This window comes from Lingula anatina, chromosome 7, assembly GCF_051362555.1.
Source record: "Lingula anatina isolate TDL-2025a chromosome 7, LinAna3.0, whole genome shotgun sequence".
Classification (NCBI taxonomy): domain Eukaryota; kingdom Metazoa; phylum Brachiopoda; class Lingulata; order Lingulida; family Lingulidae; genus Lingula; species Lingula anatina.
In genome coordinates, this window is record NC_141773.1 from 3,077,648 (window position 1) to 3,094,421 (window position 16,774).

Sequence of the window (16,774 nt, forward strand, 5' to 3'; positions counted from 1 at the left end):
GGTAAACCGAGCGCGCGATCGACAAAATCGTATATCAAAATGTTGAATTTATTTTTCTTATTTTCTTAACAGACACACGTATGGAATCGGATGTGTGTAGAGACAGGTGTCACAATGCACTGGAATGAACCTTGGTAGAATTACCACAGTACTTAACGTTTGTGAAAGAGAGGGTGAAAAAAGTTAACTTATTACTATTTATAGACCAGAACATTTTAAGTTAAGTTAACAATTAAGCAGGCCTCAGATTACTGTACGTGACAGAGAATTGCGTTGCAGACCTTCCACGAAAAGGTCCAAATTACAGAGAAATCTATTTAAAATACTGTAATAATATGGAACAACCCCCTCCCCCAGTCTGGGAGGGGGTAGTGATTGAAATCTGCGGTCGATATGATTGATTGATTATAAAATGGGTTCTTTAACTCCGCTGAAAATAATATACCCCCCTAGCGGAAAATAAATGAGTGAATGGGTAAATATATAAGTAAAGTGAATAAATGCATAAAATGCAACCAAATCCCATATGTGGGTGGATGAGACTACATGTTTATCTTCAACTTATAAATTTCTAAATGATATTATCAGTCCCGGTATATTTTGCGCGTTTCATTATCTTTATGATATGCAAATAAGTAGAGGAAGAAACAATGAAAATTCCACCATTTGCAGCAGACAATAAAACAACTCGCAACGCTGATAAGGATCGTATCTTTGAATTTTTTATTGGATTATTTTTTCATTGTTTTCATTTTATACTTTTATGGTATTCATAATCGTAACAGATAATAATAATAGTTTTGATGCATGACAAATGGCTGGCGACTCTGATATACAAATGGCAAAATGGACTGACAGAATGACATTGATAATAACTAGTTTACAAATATACAAAATGTACTTTATATATGTAGGTGCTTCTTGACGCCTCACTGTTTTGGTTAAACGCAATGTATCTTTCAGTTTTTTTTTATCATTTGAACAGGTTTCCCCATGTTCTGTTTATATATAACCCTGTTGGGAACAAAATCGCCAACTGGCGACTAAAATTATACCTGTTGTGTGTCACGACAACATGGTTAAAATACCATCAACATCCAGAGTAACAATTGCATTGGATTTTTCTTTAAAAATGTGACATACTCATTATGTTATGCGACCATGAGTTTGTTAAAGGCCTTCACAAGTATACATACAAATATAATTCATCCACTTGGTCTTTTTTTTACCAAGTGCAAAAAAAAGAGCATTTAATGGCATGCTTTTGGTAATTGTGTACAGATTCAAAGGCAACAGGTAATGGAAAAAATATACGACCAAACTATCGCCACTGAGTATGACTGAAGTTTAAACTTCATTAAAAAATGAAATAAATTTTAAAATCGTAATACAAAAGAGGGCGCTCTGACACCTAGAGCATCACATCGTGTTGGTTGATAAGATTGCGCGAGCACTGGAATAAGAAAGAGTTCTTCTTTTATGACACTGAGAGCTCGTGCCACGTTCAGTTGAGTACCTTAGAATAAAGTGAGAATTTTACGTTCAATGGACATCAATGCAATGTTACCCTCGGGCACTTCCTTCAACATAATACAGAAAATGAGATCATTGTGAAATAAACTATACATAATAATGTACACATAAGTGTGGTAAATCATTAAATGTCGACTTCACCATAAGTCTTGCTACTGCTGTCCCTTTAGAAGTGGAATCTATTCTACATAATCCCCCATTTTTTCTCTTTCTTTTTGTTCATATAGGAGCACCTTTGTGAAATAAAATATCCGACAAATTGTTTTCTTTTTAACAGGTTATGGCTACATATACTCCTCAACATCAGTATGATTAGAAAAAAAATATTCCTTAACGAAGTACTAACATATAACATGTCAAAACAAAATTAAGGATACTACCACATAATTGGTATAATATCAGAAAAGTATACTGTGGCGTATACGAAAACTAATGGTCTTTCCATGAACTTTTGTTAACTAGATATTAATGAAAGTATCACCGCATTCTGGCTTGCGAGAATCACCCCCCTCCCACTCAACTTCAACCCCCAAACCCACACCCCCGAACCCCTAACCCCTTATACTTTGGCAAATCACACTTCGTAACAAGTCGAGTGAATTCGGTCTATTTCGGCATATTCCGTCCAGCAGAATACGGTGATATGGCAGTGGTTTTCACCTATACAGTCGTATACCAATTATAACAATACATATAAATGTGCCTAATTTTAGAGGCATTTTTATCCAACCTTAAAATATTATCATTGGCGCTCTGTGAATAAAAATGTTGTTTGACATCTTTGTACTCCTTATAGGAGAGCAGCAACCAACGGTTGCACAACGTTTCGACGTAAACCTCCATAACGTCTGTTCAATAATGTACCTCTCGCCCTGTAATGACCTCATTGGAGGCCAAAAAATATACGTCATTGTGCTGTGAGGAAAATGCAAAAAGAACGTTAGCATTTCGCTTCACTCCAACTGAAATGTCCGCTTTAAATATCTATTCTGAACACTTGAAGGTGGCCATTGAACACTTGAAATAGGTTCTTGCTCAATCGAAGCGGCTTTGTGGCCAGACACGCTGTAAAGAAAATCTGGTTCTTCATCACAGGCAATAAAATGTGGAAGAACCACCCGACTCACAAAACGTCTTTGTGTCACTACGTTTAACTTGCAGGCACCTTCGTTTTTTTACATGACGGATTCCTTGGATAACAGCACTTCCACTTCTTTCACTTCCCCCTCTTGCGGCACGTAGAGACCCTGCATTTTTTCCAGATGTTCTTTAGGAAGTTGAATGGTAATGTGAACTGGGGCTGCGGCACCGGAACACTCGCCTTTCTCTATTTTGCCATAACCGTCTGTGTATTCCATTCCCCTTTTCTTTTTGTCTGAGAGTTCCCAGTTTCTAATTATCCTCAGTGGCAGCACCAAGAGCCCGGACAGCGCGATAAGAGTCCCCGCGGCGTAAAATGCATCGTCCAGACTGCCGCTGCTGTCGAATATCTTACCTGTAATTAAAGAACAACAAATTGGGGATTAGCTTCATTAGTCGCCATTTACTGGTAAAAATATAAATGAAAGCGGAATATATTTCTGCGCTAATGCTCTCTTTTTATTAATCAAGTCGACATAGATCATTTGGACCCCAGCGTGCCAAAATTACACCAAAATTGCTACAAGAATACCATTTTCTAATTTTTGCACTATTCTTTGTTAGTTCATATTATCTCCGATTAAAAACCACCGCGATATTATATTCAATACAACTACCTCCTCAATTATCATATATGACATTGTTTTTCGCGGATTAACGAGATGTATTTTTCATTTCAATGATAAAGAATTAAGGGGCTATCACTTACCAGCAATAGGCGTTCCCACCATGGCCGCTACTCCTTGGAGAAGTATGAGAAGGCCAAATGCATTGGTCAACTTGTCCAGTCCCAGGAGGTCAACCAGAATTATTGACCGCAATGATACAAAGGGGGCTGAAATAAAAATAGAGAACAGACTTATTAACCGCAATAATACAGGAGGTGATAAAAAAGCGTACAGAAATATTAACTGCTATAATACAAAAGGGGCTAAAAATAGAGACCAAAACCACTAATCGAGAAGACACAAAAGAGGCTGACATAGAAGAACAGAGTTATGAACCACAAAAAAAAAAAAAAAAAGAAAAAAAAAAATATAAAAGGGGTTAAAAAAGAGAAACGTGACAAAGCTATTTTATAACACTAAATCCAATACACAGTTACAAGTTATTTCTACCCAAATAGTAATGGTTATAATAACAGCAGTTAACATGGGGGAAATGGACACCTACCTGTAAAAAGCCCAAAGGCCACTGAATAGACCACAAATTGCGTATAGATACTCCAGAAAGGGAACAAGTCGTTGAGTTTCGGACACACTGCAGTCATGACTCCAGCAATGATGAGGAAAACACCGTAGATTTTGAGTGAATCTGCCCAGGGGCGGTCCGACACGGCACCAGATAGGCCCCGCCCTATGGCGTTGGCCACGCCCATCCAGGATATGAATTCCACGGCTTCTTCGTACTTGATCTCCTGTTGTATCGCCATAATTGGCACGAACACGTAAGGGATGAAAAAACCTGAAAATATATAACCAATTAATGTTTGATTACACAACAACTCACGAAATGAATACACAAGAAGGAAAGCGTTTTCGAGCTTAAAATGTTTGCAAGTTTCCATCTTCCAACGTTCACGAGTAAGTTACCTAGAACTAGCAGTCACAATATCTTAGCTCTGCCGTTGAATTATTAGAAAATAGATGATTTTATTTCTCATAGTAAGATTTAAATGCAGTCATTATTTTCAAGCACCAAGACTCATACAGAAAGCTAGCGACGGAGTTTTTTGGAGCTGCACTTACCCATCGTACTCAACAACGTAGAAAGGCACAGGATAGGGAAAGTGATGTTCTTGAACAATGACAGGTCCAACATCTCCTTGATGACATCAAATATGGGATTGTGATGCACCACAGGCACGTGTGTGACACTCTTTAGATACTGCTGCAGATCATTGTGAGCCGCCTGAAACTGTGGAAGGTGCGCCACGCTGCCATTGAAGAAAATATCCCTCCTGTAGAGAGGCCGTGCCATGTCTTCCCGTTGTTGCTCTTCTTCCTCTGGGTTTTCCGATGTGTCCCCGTGCTGTTGCCAAATTTCTTCGGTTTCGGAAGACGCATGCTGTTGGCTGCCGCTTGGAAGACTTTGCGTGCTGGAATAGCCGCTAGATGGCGACATCTCCTTATCGTCATCCGAGGATTTATAAGTCAACATGTGTGGTTGTAGCGACATAGTGCTTCCTGGGTTCAAACCAGAAGGTGTACAATAAAACCGACTTCGTTCAAGGACCTCTACCAGTGGTTTATTCTTTATTGCTACTGACCGATTCATCTGTCCCGTACAACTGAGACTAACGTCCGCCGGATTTACCGGTAAAATTGAGGGTCTGGGTTTAGGTTTTTTGTGAACCGTTTCATCGACAGCGATGATAAGCTGCACCAAGTCTTTATTTCGAATCAATCTGTTGTCTTTTGTGATAATTGTATTGTCTAAAGAATGCGTGGAGATAGTCCTTTGCCTTTTCTTTTCCGCTATCAGTTTTGTCATAATATTGCCACGGTAAATAATAATTGGTTTCCTTTTCTTGCGCTTTGGTACGTCTAGTGGCCGAAAGAGGGCGGCACAAATCACGATCTGCAAGACAATCCCTGCTACAAGTACGAGTCCACCTCGCCAGTGGTATTCCTTGACGAGTTTGCTAGAGAGCATTGGAAAAACAATGATTCCGACCCCAGATCCCGACACTGCAATACCGGTGGCCAGCGCCCTCTTTTTCTCGAAGTAAAACCCCACTATCACGATGGCGGGGAGGTAGATTAGGCCAAACCCGATGCCTGGAAAAATTAAAGGGTTTTTATTAGCAAAAAGTTTCATCTTATCAAACCATAACATAATACGTGCTGTTTGTCTTGCGAACAATTTCTTTCTGCTAAAACCGTATTCTATTTCTAGATAAGTGGCGGCCGTAATTAATGGCACAATCCAAATCTGTTCACACACCGTACGTGTAGTAATGCATCTACATACATATATTAGTAATCGACGGTCATTAAACCTCCCAAATTACCACATAAAACGTGCAACCGGGGAACTCTCACACACTCCACGTTAAAGTACGATCATTGGCCAATAATTGACAGATGATGCTACATGTATATAGAACATAAAAAAACCCATGCCCGCCAAGAATGCATTCAAAGGGCATGATATATTACGATAGTGGCGGTACATTAAACCGGTTTCCAGGAGAAACCAACGACCCTGACAGGATAACACGAGAGCTCTCTCTCCACTCACTGGACCCTGGATTTTACAGCCTTTTTATATCTTGTCTACAGGTAATTGGGCTTTTTTCATAATGCAGCTAGATCTGCTCTTTAAAATCGGGGCGCTTGAGAATTAAGCACTTAATTCGTTTGCTTTACCAATACTTAGGTCATGTACAAATGTAGCCTGCACATGTTAGCCGGATTTTCCCGCAGAATATTAGCTGGGTGATCAAATGATGTATTGTTGGCTTTTTTGATTGCCGTATTTTTAAACTGTGAGTGCTGGGTGCGTGTTCAAAACGTGGCTGGTTACTAAGCATGGGATGAAGGACAAATGAGAGAGGATGTGTGGATGAAAGGCAACTACATGTTCCCTGCAAAGACTAACTAAATTTACTCTTCAGAGGAACTTATTCTACATGGCTAGAGCTCCTATCACCAACCTAAATCACACAAGGGGGCGCATGTGCATCCTTTGAAGCGAACAGGCATTACGACTAAGATTACAATGTATAACTCAACTAGAACTAGCCAATATTTTTGGTCCAAAATGTTAAGAATAAATCCTTATGTAAAAATGCAAACAGCACAAAAAACAGTGACAACAGTTCATTGTCAATTAATCCTGCTATGTTATGTCAGCTCCCCCTAAAATACTGCACAAAATCACACTACTTTCAAAAATTTGTAAGAGCCTACTAGCGCACCCTTTGGCCAGAGAGTAAATTAATGCCATCGCCTCACCTCCAATAACTCCGTATGTAAGAATTAACCAGTTTAAGTTGGTGGTCAGCGTACTGAGGAGGAAGGCCACGGTCGCCATCACGGCGCCGGATATCGCCACCATACGGCACCCGTAACGGTTCGCCAGCGCACTCGTGATGGGCCCTGAAATTAAAGAGAAAGAAAATTAATTGATGACATCATATCAAGTTTTTTATTTGTCATGTCGAATTATTTAATTTTTTAGTAAACAACCACTTCTATTCGAAGTAGTATAGTCATCCAATAATGTTAATGTGTAATATTAAAAACAGAATAAATTATTATTAATACTTACGAGTTGATGAGTTTCCTTTTTTTTTCTTTTTTTTTTTTGTGAAAAAGAAAACCACCAAGAGATATACCAATCACATAAGTACGTATAGAAGGATGCAAAGTGGACACAATGCAGAAATACATTTCCATCTGCATCTACGACATTCTTGACTCGTGAAATTGATTCCTTTTACAAAAACGTCACTATGGTCAGAAAGAGGGCGCCAGCGTTACTCACCCATAAGGAGATAGCACCCCGTGAGGCAGGAGCCGGCCCAGGCCGTCTGCTCGGCCGTCGACTCAAAATAATGCATGAACTCCAACATGAAGATCATGAAGGAAAAACTCACGCCGTCCACCACCACATTGCACATGAAGGACGCCGCCACCACCACCCACCCCCACCCTCCGTCAGGGGGTACGGGGGGGCCTGGAACCTCCGCATCTTCGTCCACAAAAACCCGCCTTTTAGCACCCATGTTCTATTCTGGAAAACAGAAACAGAAAAAGTTTAATGAAATATATTCCAGGGATATTATGTTACGGATCATTTCGTTCGTTCAATTATATGTAACATCCCTGGTGACATCCGTGTTCGATTCTGAAAAATTAAACGTTTAATGTTGTGACATTTTATAGGAGGTAACGTGAATATCTATCAAACATTTCAAGCTACTGAATTGGATCTAAAACTGCCATTATCACATTTTAAAATAACTTATTTCCAACAATGCATTTAACTTGAAATAAAACACTACACACAAGAGAGAGAAAAAATTATATATAACCGTTTCTGACAAGTCTTAAGCCGTTCTATATCATTTTCAATATTGAAAATAAATAGCTAAGGACACGCACAAGTGACAAGATGGTCAGGTCACTTTTTAACACACAACTTGACTGTCCTGAACCCGTGCCGTTACCGTGGTCTACTTCACCTATATGAACCTTGTCTGAATTCAGTTTCATAACATAAAAAAACTAATATATATAGCTACCGTGCACGGAATCCTATACACGCACCTCCGTCCATAATGGAGTTCATTATGTGGCCGTACTAATCTGATTGGTATCAAACCCTAAGTACTGAGGTTGTGCCACATGGACTAAATCCACCGACCCTAAGCTGAATTACTTACAGGATACTTCGCCCTCAGTCCACGAGAATAGGAAAAGTCCGTTCCAACATCGATATAACTCGGTTGTCTAACAGTTTCGTATATACATGTGTATTAACTATCTACATAACTCGTGTACGTCCGCTAGCTGCTCACACAATTGTAATCTGGGGCAACCTATCCAGGGTTGTGCATCTACAGTGCCCGTAACTCTCTCGCTCTCTCGTTCTGCATTCTGCGCACCCTTCACATCCAGACACGTGCGTATGTATATCAGTGTATATATATATCACTAGAATTAAGTATCTGACCTCAACGCCCCTCTTTTCCGAAAGTGCCTAGCTAGGTTTATAACTAATGGTGACATTCAGCTGCTCGACATTTGTAAACTTAATACAACATACCAACGACGATTGCACTCTATACTTAGTACCCGGTACATAATGAAAACGTACAAACGCCATTACAATTTTTAAACTGAACTACAATTCCATGTTGATGCCAAAGAAAAATATGTCTAAATCTAGTGTCTGTGTATCGTAAATTAGTAAAAGCCTCCTTACGCCCTTACCCTTGGTTGTTCTACCCTGTGGCAGTATTTCACATGTAACTTAAGTCCAGCTGGATACGCCACCCCCTTCTGCCTCCGACCTGTCCAGTTCTGGACGCACTGACCGACTGGTAGCCACTCGTGTCGCGTGTCTTTTTTGAGACCAAATTATATTACGTTGTTCGCTCTCCTTCCAGGTCGCTATCCATGTGATGCGTATTTAACATAATACGTGCCGTGCTGTCGTTTTTTTTTTCTAGTCAAGGCCAATCATTTTCGTCAAGTCAACGAGAAAGAGACACACAATGGGACAGATAAAGGTGTAGTTACACTAACTACAAAGCCCTCTTGTAAGCACCCCACCTGTAGAGTTTATTAACCTTCGAGATATTGAAAGAAAGAGGGCCAGCCGTTGCTGCGTCTTTCTGCCAATCCCAGCACTTTCAAACAGGGCTCGATCAGACCTAGAAAGATGAACAATGGCCGCATGAAAAGACCAATGTTCACTTGACGCACCGATTCCACGACAATGTCAACGCACCCTCATCTGTAAAGAAATTGCTCTTCCTCAACAAATTGCTCTACGTCTCTCTAATCTCTGTATCTATAGGAGTCCACCGAAGCGCTTAATGATCCCCTTTTTGCCAATGTCCACGTTGAACCGATGGATGGATAATCTGGTCAAAGGAACAATAGGACTGGACGGGGTGAACCCCCCATAGTACACCCGGTTTGTGCCCAGTGAAAGGACGAGGTGACGGTGGTCAAGCCCGCAGTTACACAAGGTCGAAAAAAGTTTGAACGTGGGCACCCTTTCGTGCACTCCATTCTACTGAGTTAAACTGGTCATCCTTATCTAATGGAGTGTTCTCCCCAGATACCAACTAAATGCATTAGGTGTTACTTATTGCGACAAACTATTGCCACTTGACGAAATCAAAAGCGGTCACCGTGCGTGTCGATATTTGTACAGCCAGCAGCTGTTAAATAAACAAACAAACAAATAAATAAATAAATAAATAATTAAATAAATAAATTCTAACAAAATGACGTCATTAAGATGATGGCAAAATATCTCTTAATTTAATTATAACATTAAACAAGTGGTGCGTGACGGCAACCATGAAAACATATACTAATACACAATGTCTATTACCTTAGCTATACGATTAGCTGCAACTCACAGGTGTAACTAAAACGAGTTAATGGAAAAATTCTTGCGTAACACACCCAATCAATATGGCTTAAACGTAACATAGTTGCAAAACGCCAAGAACTACGCAGGCGTTGAAGCCCGTTCGTGAGCTAATTAAACATTGGCCGTTAAACGCGATGACTCATATGCTGGTCACCGTATTTGACACGAACTACAATCTGCTAAGAATTTGTCTATAACTCCAACATTACAGTACAAGACTGAGTTATTAGCGATGCTATGTACAATGTAGGTTTGTGTTCTCTCCCCCCCCCTCGTATCTTTGAACGTGCATTCCCCTATCACGCCTGTTTCTTTTGCCTCACTGTGTATAATAACCAGGTTGTTCAACCCTAGGAGATACCTTATAAATTTGCAACAGATATGGCACGTCAACATCACAGATTGCCTTTCTCAACGTACCATCATGAACTGCACAAAAAGCATAGCATACGTGGTGTATTATGATACGTACTGTATACAGCTATGGCTTCAGCTTCAGCTCGGACTGTGTGTATTCTCAAATGCGTTAGTTGCGTTATGAAACAGTCACGCAGAGTTACCTAAAATTGCATTAGAATCTCTGACACACCTTTCTCTTTTATACCATCTACTCTACGTTTGACGTCAACCTTTTCAAGCGGGCCGCTACGAGCCTTTGCGCCCAGCTCTAACCCCCACGGACATCTGGACGTCTACGTACGGCAGGGGTAAACACTCTACTGGGGCAACAAGATGACAACAGCGACCCTGACCTCAATGTGTCCCGCTCTACTTCTTATTGACAAATATGACAAACACACTGTGCTATGATAAGAAAAAACAGAATCTTGTGACACCAGTGTTATATTTCTAAGGATCCACTATTCTATACGTATTGCCCACGCAAGACATTCGGCTATCAAGATAAAGCATAGGGCATCGGATGTCTGATACAGGCTGGAGTTTGTTAACCTATATTAACGAAAGACTGCCCGAATTATTTGGAAGGCAACTATGTATTAATAGAATCCAGTGTAAAAAAAATTGGGGGAATGGATAAATTCCTTGGAGAGAATTCCTTGTCTTCCGGGCCGGGTTTGAATTGCCTGTGTATCTGAAATGCCACTATATTCATGGTATATACGTAACATTTAACAGGAAGAGGCAAATATGTTGTGTGGAATAAGAACAGAAGAGCGACTTGTGTTTTGCCAAGGTGCTCAAAAGTAACAAAGAACAGGTTTTTGAACTCCAACCGCAGTTCTGTACCGGGTACTTCATATGCACGCTTTCAACCACAAGAATTTCACCAACACCAAGATTGACATTATCACGAAAAACTGGTGTTTTAACCACAAAATATTTCGAAAGTGTTAAATGCAGTAATAAAATGTGAAGCCGTTTAACGAAAAGTGCAAATGTACACCAACGCAGGGTAGGCCTTCACATGCCGCACTGCAGAACTCGCGTTTTCATTTTGTCCTTTTCGTGTTGTTGTTATATGACAAATAAAATCTGACTCCATAAAAACCCGCTTTTGCAGACATCAGTAAATGAATAAACATCTTGCAATGAACTGAATGACTCGCAAACTACGCTCGATTTTAAATATCTGAATTATTGAACTGTGTTGTAACTGTAAAACCTGTCAGAGCAAACAAGAAAGGACGCCAATGACGTCCATGAGGCCTAATACAATGTACATGCCTCGATCGTATTAGTAATGGATTATTAAGTCTTAAAGAGCAGAGATTCACATCGCATAACGGCAATACATCTTTAGTGACAACTGCAAACATGCCCACTGAAAAATGAGTGACCTCAAACAGTCGCTGAAACCACCACCATGACTTCTTTTCTGCATATCAAAATGGGCCATCGCCACCGCTGTTGCACAAGTTGAAATAAACAGCCGGGAAATCGCGTGTGACAGGCAGGGTCTCATGACTGAATGCGGGCGCCCAAGTAAACAAGCTCACCTCGGGGAGCGACAAGTGCAATGATCTCCCAAGATAGTGACTTTATTTTCCACAAGTACACACTGAGCCCCGGGCGCCGGGCTCGTATGATTCTACCCTTGGCATGGAGAGCTCGGGTAAATAGACACTGGGTATGACCCGTATTGTAGAACAAGGGACAATCTCTTGTTTTTTCAGCTTTACAGCGTCCCTGGTCATTATTGTCCTTGTCTCGTGTAAACAGACCTTTAAGTACAAGTTAAGACTATCCCAACAAATTCTCTTTTCAAACAAATATCGAACAGCGGTGGAGAGAAACAGTGAAAGGTGTGTAACGATCCAATCAACAGTGCTGCCACCTGGCGACACAGGTGCGCGCTGATAGAGGCCGCGGTTGTTGAGCGGTTTCTGAGGAATGAGAATAAAAATAACTTCTCAGCATCCAGGTCAATACAAGCTCCGGATGAAATTATGAGAAAATCTACAAGGATATTTGCAATGCATTTGAGGAGTGATCAATAACGCGTTCTCCCTTCTGAAACATTCAGCGAGTAATTGCCAGCGCTTTCCGCTCGTAAGTGATGTAATTTCTTCAAAACTGGCGATTTCAAGGTCGCATATTGCTTAGCGGCGGAATGAGCTCGGACTTAAGACCATCATCACCCTGTGTTATTTTACCTAAACTTGTGGTTACTATAAAGAATTAATGCACGCTGAAACATGAAATAATTTAAATTATAAGGCTAAAGCGTCCTGTTTTTATTAGTAAAATCCTGAAGTCGCTTCTCCATAAGATGGTCGTGACAGCACACACCCATAAAATAAATGTGAAAATCCAACGTGCGTTGGTGCATGTGCATCAATGTTCCACACGGCATAGATTTTGATAGCGTATGTTGAATCTACAAGACACTTATTTAACCACGCGATTTTTTATCTTATCATTTTTGTTTTGCAACGACAAAAATTGTTTTTATGCCACCAGCACCCCTATGCCCCCTATCCCTGACGACCATGAGAATTAAATTTACCACACAGAGCACATGCCAAATACGAATGAAATTCCAAGAAACTGTTTTTGTACTTCAATTATAAACCGATGTATATTCAATAGAGGTTTTAATTGTATCATTTGGATGACGTTTTGCTTTGTCCTCCGTAAATGCCTACCCTTATACAAATATCACCGTTTTAATGATAAATGCTGGTTTGTACTTTTATTCTTAGTTGAAATGGTTTATGGACTTTTAAAGATAGTTGAAAAATAGTAAAGTCAAATACTGCTTTTGGCATTTTTTTAATGTAACGGGTATCGTTTCAGTGGCACGTTGCAATTTATAGCAAGGACCGCGTCTTGTCTTTCTATTTTGACTTCCCTAGTCTTCCAAATTTATGTTGCCTAATTGATGTGTCACATAGACCTTATATAAAGAAAAAAAAAGATCAATAAAACTTCTTCGTTCTTTTCATTCTCTTTCTCCTCACTTACAACAATCCAATTATCTTAAAATGGACACTATTTTGGTCATGATTACTGACATTCAGAACTGACCAAAGGGTGCCTGAAATCACACTGCTCACGTTGCTATGGCAACGACCTGTGAATTCATTATTTGAGCTATAATGTCAACGCGACCTGGCAGATTTGTTAATTCCGACATATGTTAAGCATGGCCATACAAACACAGATCGTATTCTATTCGATAATATATCTAGCAATGAAAATATGCCAACAAAGATATCTTTCAATACAAAACGTGTTTTTTTTACAGACGCATTCCATTTGGACACTGGTAATTCCAGAAAGAAACAGAATCTCGTTCCATCAAGTCAAGTCATATACTCAATGAAAATGACCTACATGTGGAGCGATCGATTTAATAACAAACCGCTAATTCTGATAGTTATGTAACCCACTACTTGTTTACTGCTCGGACAAGACCACATGCCATGTTAAATCTTTTATGTAAACTGACATCGAGGATCGAAACCCAAACCCGTTCTACGTCATACCAATTGTTTGCCCCGACGTGTTTATGTCAAAAGCTTGCTGTAACGGGTCTCGGGTAAAACCTCTGGGTTTCAAAAGATACTGGACACCGGTTCTCTGTACGGTCAGTTGGAAACAGCATATTGAGATGCCGATGGAAGAGGGGAGAATCCACTGACCTCTGAATTTCTGGGTGCTGGAAGTGCAACTCCTCTCAACCGAAAGCCCTCGTCAAAAGAAAGCAGGGTGTTTGGATTGTTGAAACTGGTCAGATTCGCCTCCAGCGTCCAAATTGCATATCATAAAGGGTCATAACGGTTTCAAGGTCGGGCAAAAAATTGTAAACACCTTTTGAAAATGTTAATCAAACAAGGGATGGCTTAAATAAATAAAATACCGGAATATCTTCTATCGCGCAAACTACTTGAAAGCAAATTTATGTGAAACCGGATTTGTCAAGCAGGCCCTAAGTTGTAGGGCATTGACATGTTATCAACATTTATGTTTGTTTGCTTTTTGTTTCATTGCAGATATGAAACGTGGCAGCCAAATGTTTGAGGTCGGGTTTGGCTTTAAACTGTATCTTCATATTGATTAAATAGTTAAACTATTTCGAATTCCAACGTCCAATGTTAGAACTTTTATAAATATGAACGCACGGAGGGTAGAATGTACCTTGGGTGTACATGAACAGAAACGGCAAAAGTACAGAGTGTATTCATACAACGTATGCTTAGAAGCCACTAGATGAGGTAAAAACGGGCGTGAAATACAATCTTAACGCAAAGCGCCAAGGGCGTTTGTCCTCCCTTAAGCCGACTTTAGTCGCCTCCCTAACTTTAGCCTGACCTCAACATAGCCCTATCGTTGACATTTGACTAAATTTAACAAAAGCAGGTGAGAACCTCCGTGTCCTGTAACCAAAGGTTGTCACCTCACTGATCAACCGTGTCATTTAATATTCTGTCACCACACCTGTCGCATCAGGACACTGAGACGAGGTTGTAATATAAACAACTCTAAATAGTGACGATCGCCGGATTCAACTCTTTATCTGACTCTACATAAAATACAGTTGAGGTCAGATTATTTGATACTTAAAGGTCTAACGTGTTGAACGCTTTGAGAGCATGTCGGTACGTGAACTATTCTCACTAAAAACCGACGAGCGGTGTGCAAAGCAAAGAGAAAGGAAGCGTTTTTCCGTCATTCAGTATTAATAACCATCTGTATCCTTAAATTGAACTATACATACATCCTCATGAACCTTAAGTACTTGATTATCAAATCTGTAAAAACCAAAGCCATTGCCTTATCTTTGTTAAACTTGGTTCTTTTCAATCTTTTGCAAAACTGTAAGGGTATACGTACCAAAATCTCATCCGAAAATTTATCCTTGCCTTCCCCCACGTAACAATGGTTAATAAGTCAAACAAGTCAAACTCTATAAGACGCCAGATCAGCGATTTACCTTGTCTCTAAATCGAATCCCAATACTGTGAGAATAGCAACTCTGCATAAAAACCATTAAGTTATTTCCTTGGATGTTCAGCGCACGCATCTAGCTCAATTGTCTTGTTTTATCTTGTTTTTACATCGTCTTAAGCACATTTCATTGATTTTAATTCAGGAAATTGTTCTGTCCTTTGCAAAGAGCAACAACCTCAACCGAACTATACTCCTAGCAACTCACGCGAATCTTCAAGGTAAAAGATCGTCCAAGTAAAAGTCGAAGTTTCTTACGAGTCCAAATATGCAAAATCCTAAATCCAGCATCAGCAGACTGGTAACTACACAGGCAGCGGTTATCTCCAATGTCTTTATCTATACATATAAGTAAACTCTCTCTTTCTAGTCAGTCTTCCACCTGTCAATTCCACGATATGCTAGTCTAATGTCCCTTGGCTGACCGTTCAACGCAGGCTAAGTTGTCAAAATAGAAACACAATGGACTTCTAACCCGTAAGCACCTAAAACGCATGCTCCAGCGAGACCTGCTGGTAGAGCGTATAAAATACTACACGCTACAGAGATGAGCATATATATCCCCGTATATTCTTTAAATAGTCTTCAGCGCGATTGGTAAGTAACAAGTTGTGACGTCACTCTCCTGGCTACAAGTACATGTAATCTTGAAATGTACTTATTATATATCACCTTGGATATATATAAATGTGCGAAGTTACTAGTCATCACTCCAGCCTGTTACACTTCCCTCACAAATCATAGAAATGAGATAAACAACATGCAAATGCTGCTGCCCTGCCTCCTGCTACGTCACTATGCCTTGACACACATATATCACGGACAGCGTGCTTCACATGTTATGTCATTCACCGAGAGCATATATAAACAAATTCGGGTCAAACCACTTAGCTGATGTGAGCCTCATTTTCTCACAAACGGTGTGTACGTGTTCATGCTCATGGAAAGTGAATATCTTAATTACTGTATTCCGTTAAACAGATTTTGATAAATTCCTTTGACACGTGTTTTATAAATTAAGTAATATATATTATATATACAACAAATGACCACTCTGTGTGACACGACAGGAAGTAAACAAAGTATCGCTTCCAAGTGCACTGGCTATCGCGTTACTTTCTATATTATACAGTGTATATTGTGGCTCTTTAGGTTCCGCTGGCGTTATAATGTGAAAGAGCAGGTGCCCGTTTATCTAGAGTTACGCGAAAGTTTAAATCCCAGTTCAAACTCAAGGTCAGTCTCCATCTAATAACACCTCTGGTGTATGGCAACCCAAATGTTTAACGACAAAATAAGTGGTGTGTTTGAGTCGCAATCTAACTTGCTACAGCCGCAAATGTCGAAAAAACTCCCTATAAATATTTCAACTGTAACCCCTTTACATATAGAGCATGAAGTTGGGATTCGCATATATTTCATACTTAAAGCTATGGCAACAGCAGCGCATGCGTGGAATAAATCCTAGAGAGAATGCAGAGGTGTGTCAGCTACGCGTGTTCTCATTGGCTGATTTCTGGGTTAACTGGTGGCATGATGTATGAAAATGTGCAACGTGAAAAAAAAAGAC

The 16,774-nt window shown here is 40.0% G+C and overlaps 1 protein-coding gene across 5 annotated transcripts; it reads right to left on the reverse strand.

Annotated features, from left to right (window-relative positions):
* Positions 1 to 700: 700 nt before the first annotated feature.
* LOC106165759 (monocarboxylate transporter 9) lies at positions 701 to 15,951 on the reverse strand. 5 transcript variants are annotated; one of them, XM_087017227.1, is made up of 7 exons: positions 15,463 to 15,951; positions 7,165 to 7,413; positions 6,633 to 6,776; positions 4,422 to 5,453; positions 3,847 to 4,137; positions 3,383 to 3,508; positions 701 to 3,028 (listed from the first exon to the last, which is right to left on the reverse strand). In XM_087017227.1, exons 2-7 carry the CDS (start codon positions 7,403 to 7,405, stop codon positions 2,709 to 2,711), a joined length of 2,154 nt encoding a protein of 717 aa, XP_086873353.1. In that variant the 5' UTR covers positions 7,406 to 7,413; positions 15,463 to 15,951; the 3' UTR covers positions 701 to 2,708. The 5 variants fall into 5 exon arrangements, with proteins under 5 accessions (XP_086873353.1, XP_013399561.1, XP_013399560.1 ...); XM_013544107.3 differs by having other exon boundaries at positions 15,191 to 15,951; XM_013544106.2 differs by having other exon boundaries at positions 15,091 to 15,951.
* Between the last annotated feature and the right edge of the window lie 823 nt (positions 15,952 to 16,774).

Coding starts and splice junctions, on each gene's coding strand:
- LOC106165759 (XM_087017227.1), bottom strand. CDS start 7,405: ATGGGTGCTAAAAGGCGGGTTTTTGTGGACGAAGATGCGGAGGTTCCA. Junction 6,777..7,164: donor GGGGTGCTATCTCCTTATGG/GTGAGTAACGCT, acceptor CTTTAATTTCAG/GGCCCATCACGAGTGCGCTG. Junction 4,138..4,421: donor TACGTTGTTGAGTACGATGG/GTAAGTGCAGCT, acceptor ATATATTTTCAG/GTTTTTTCATCCCTTACGTG.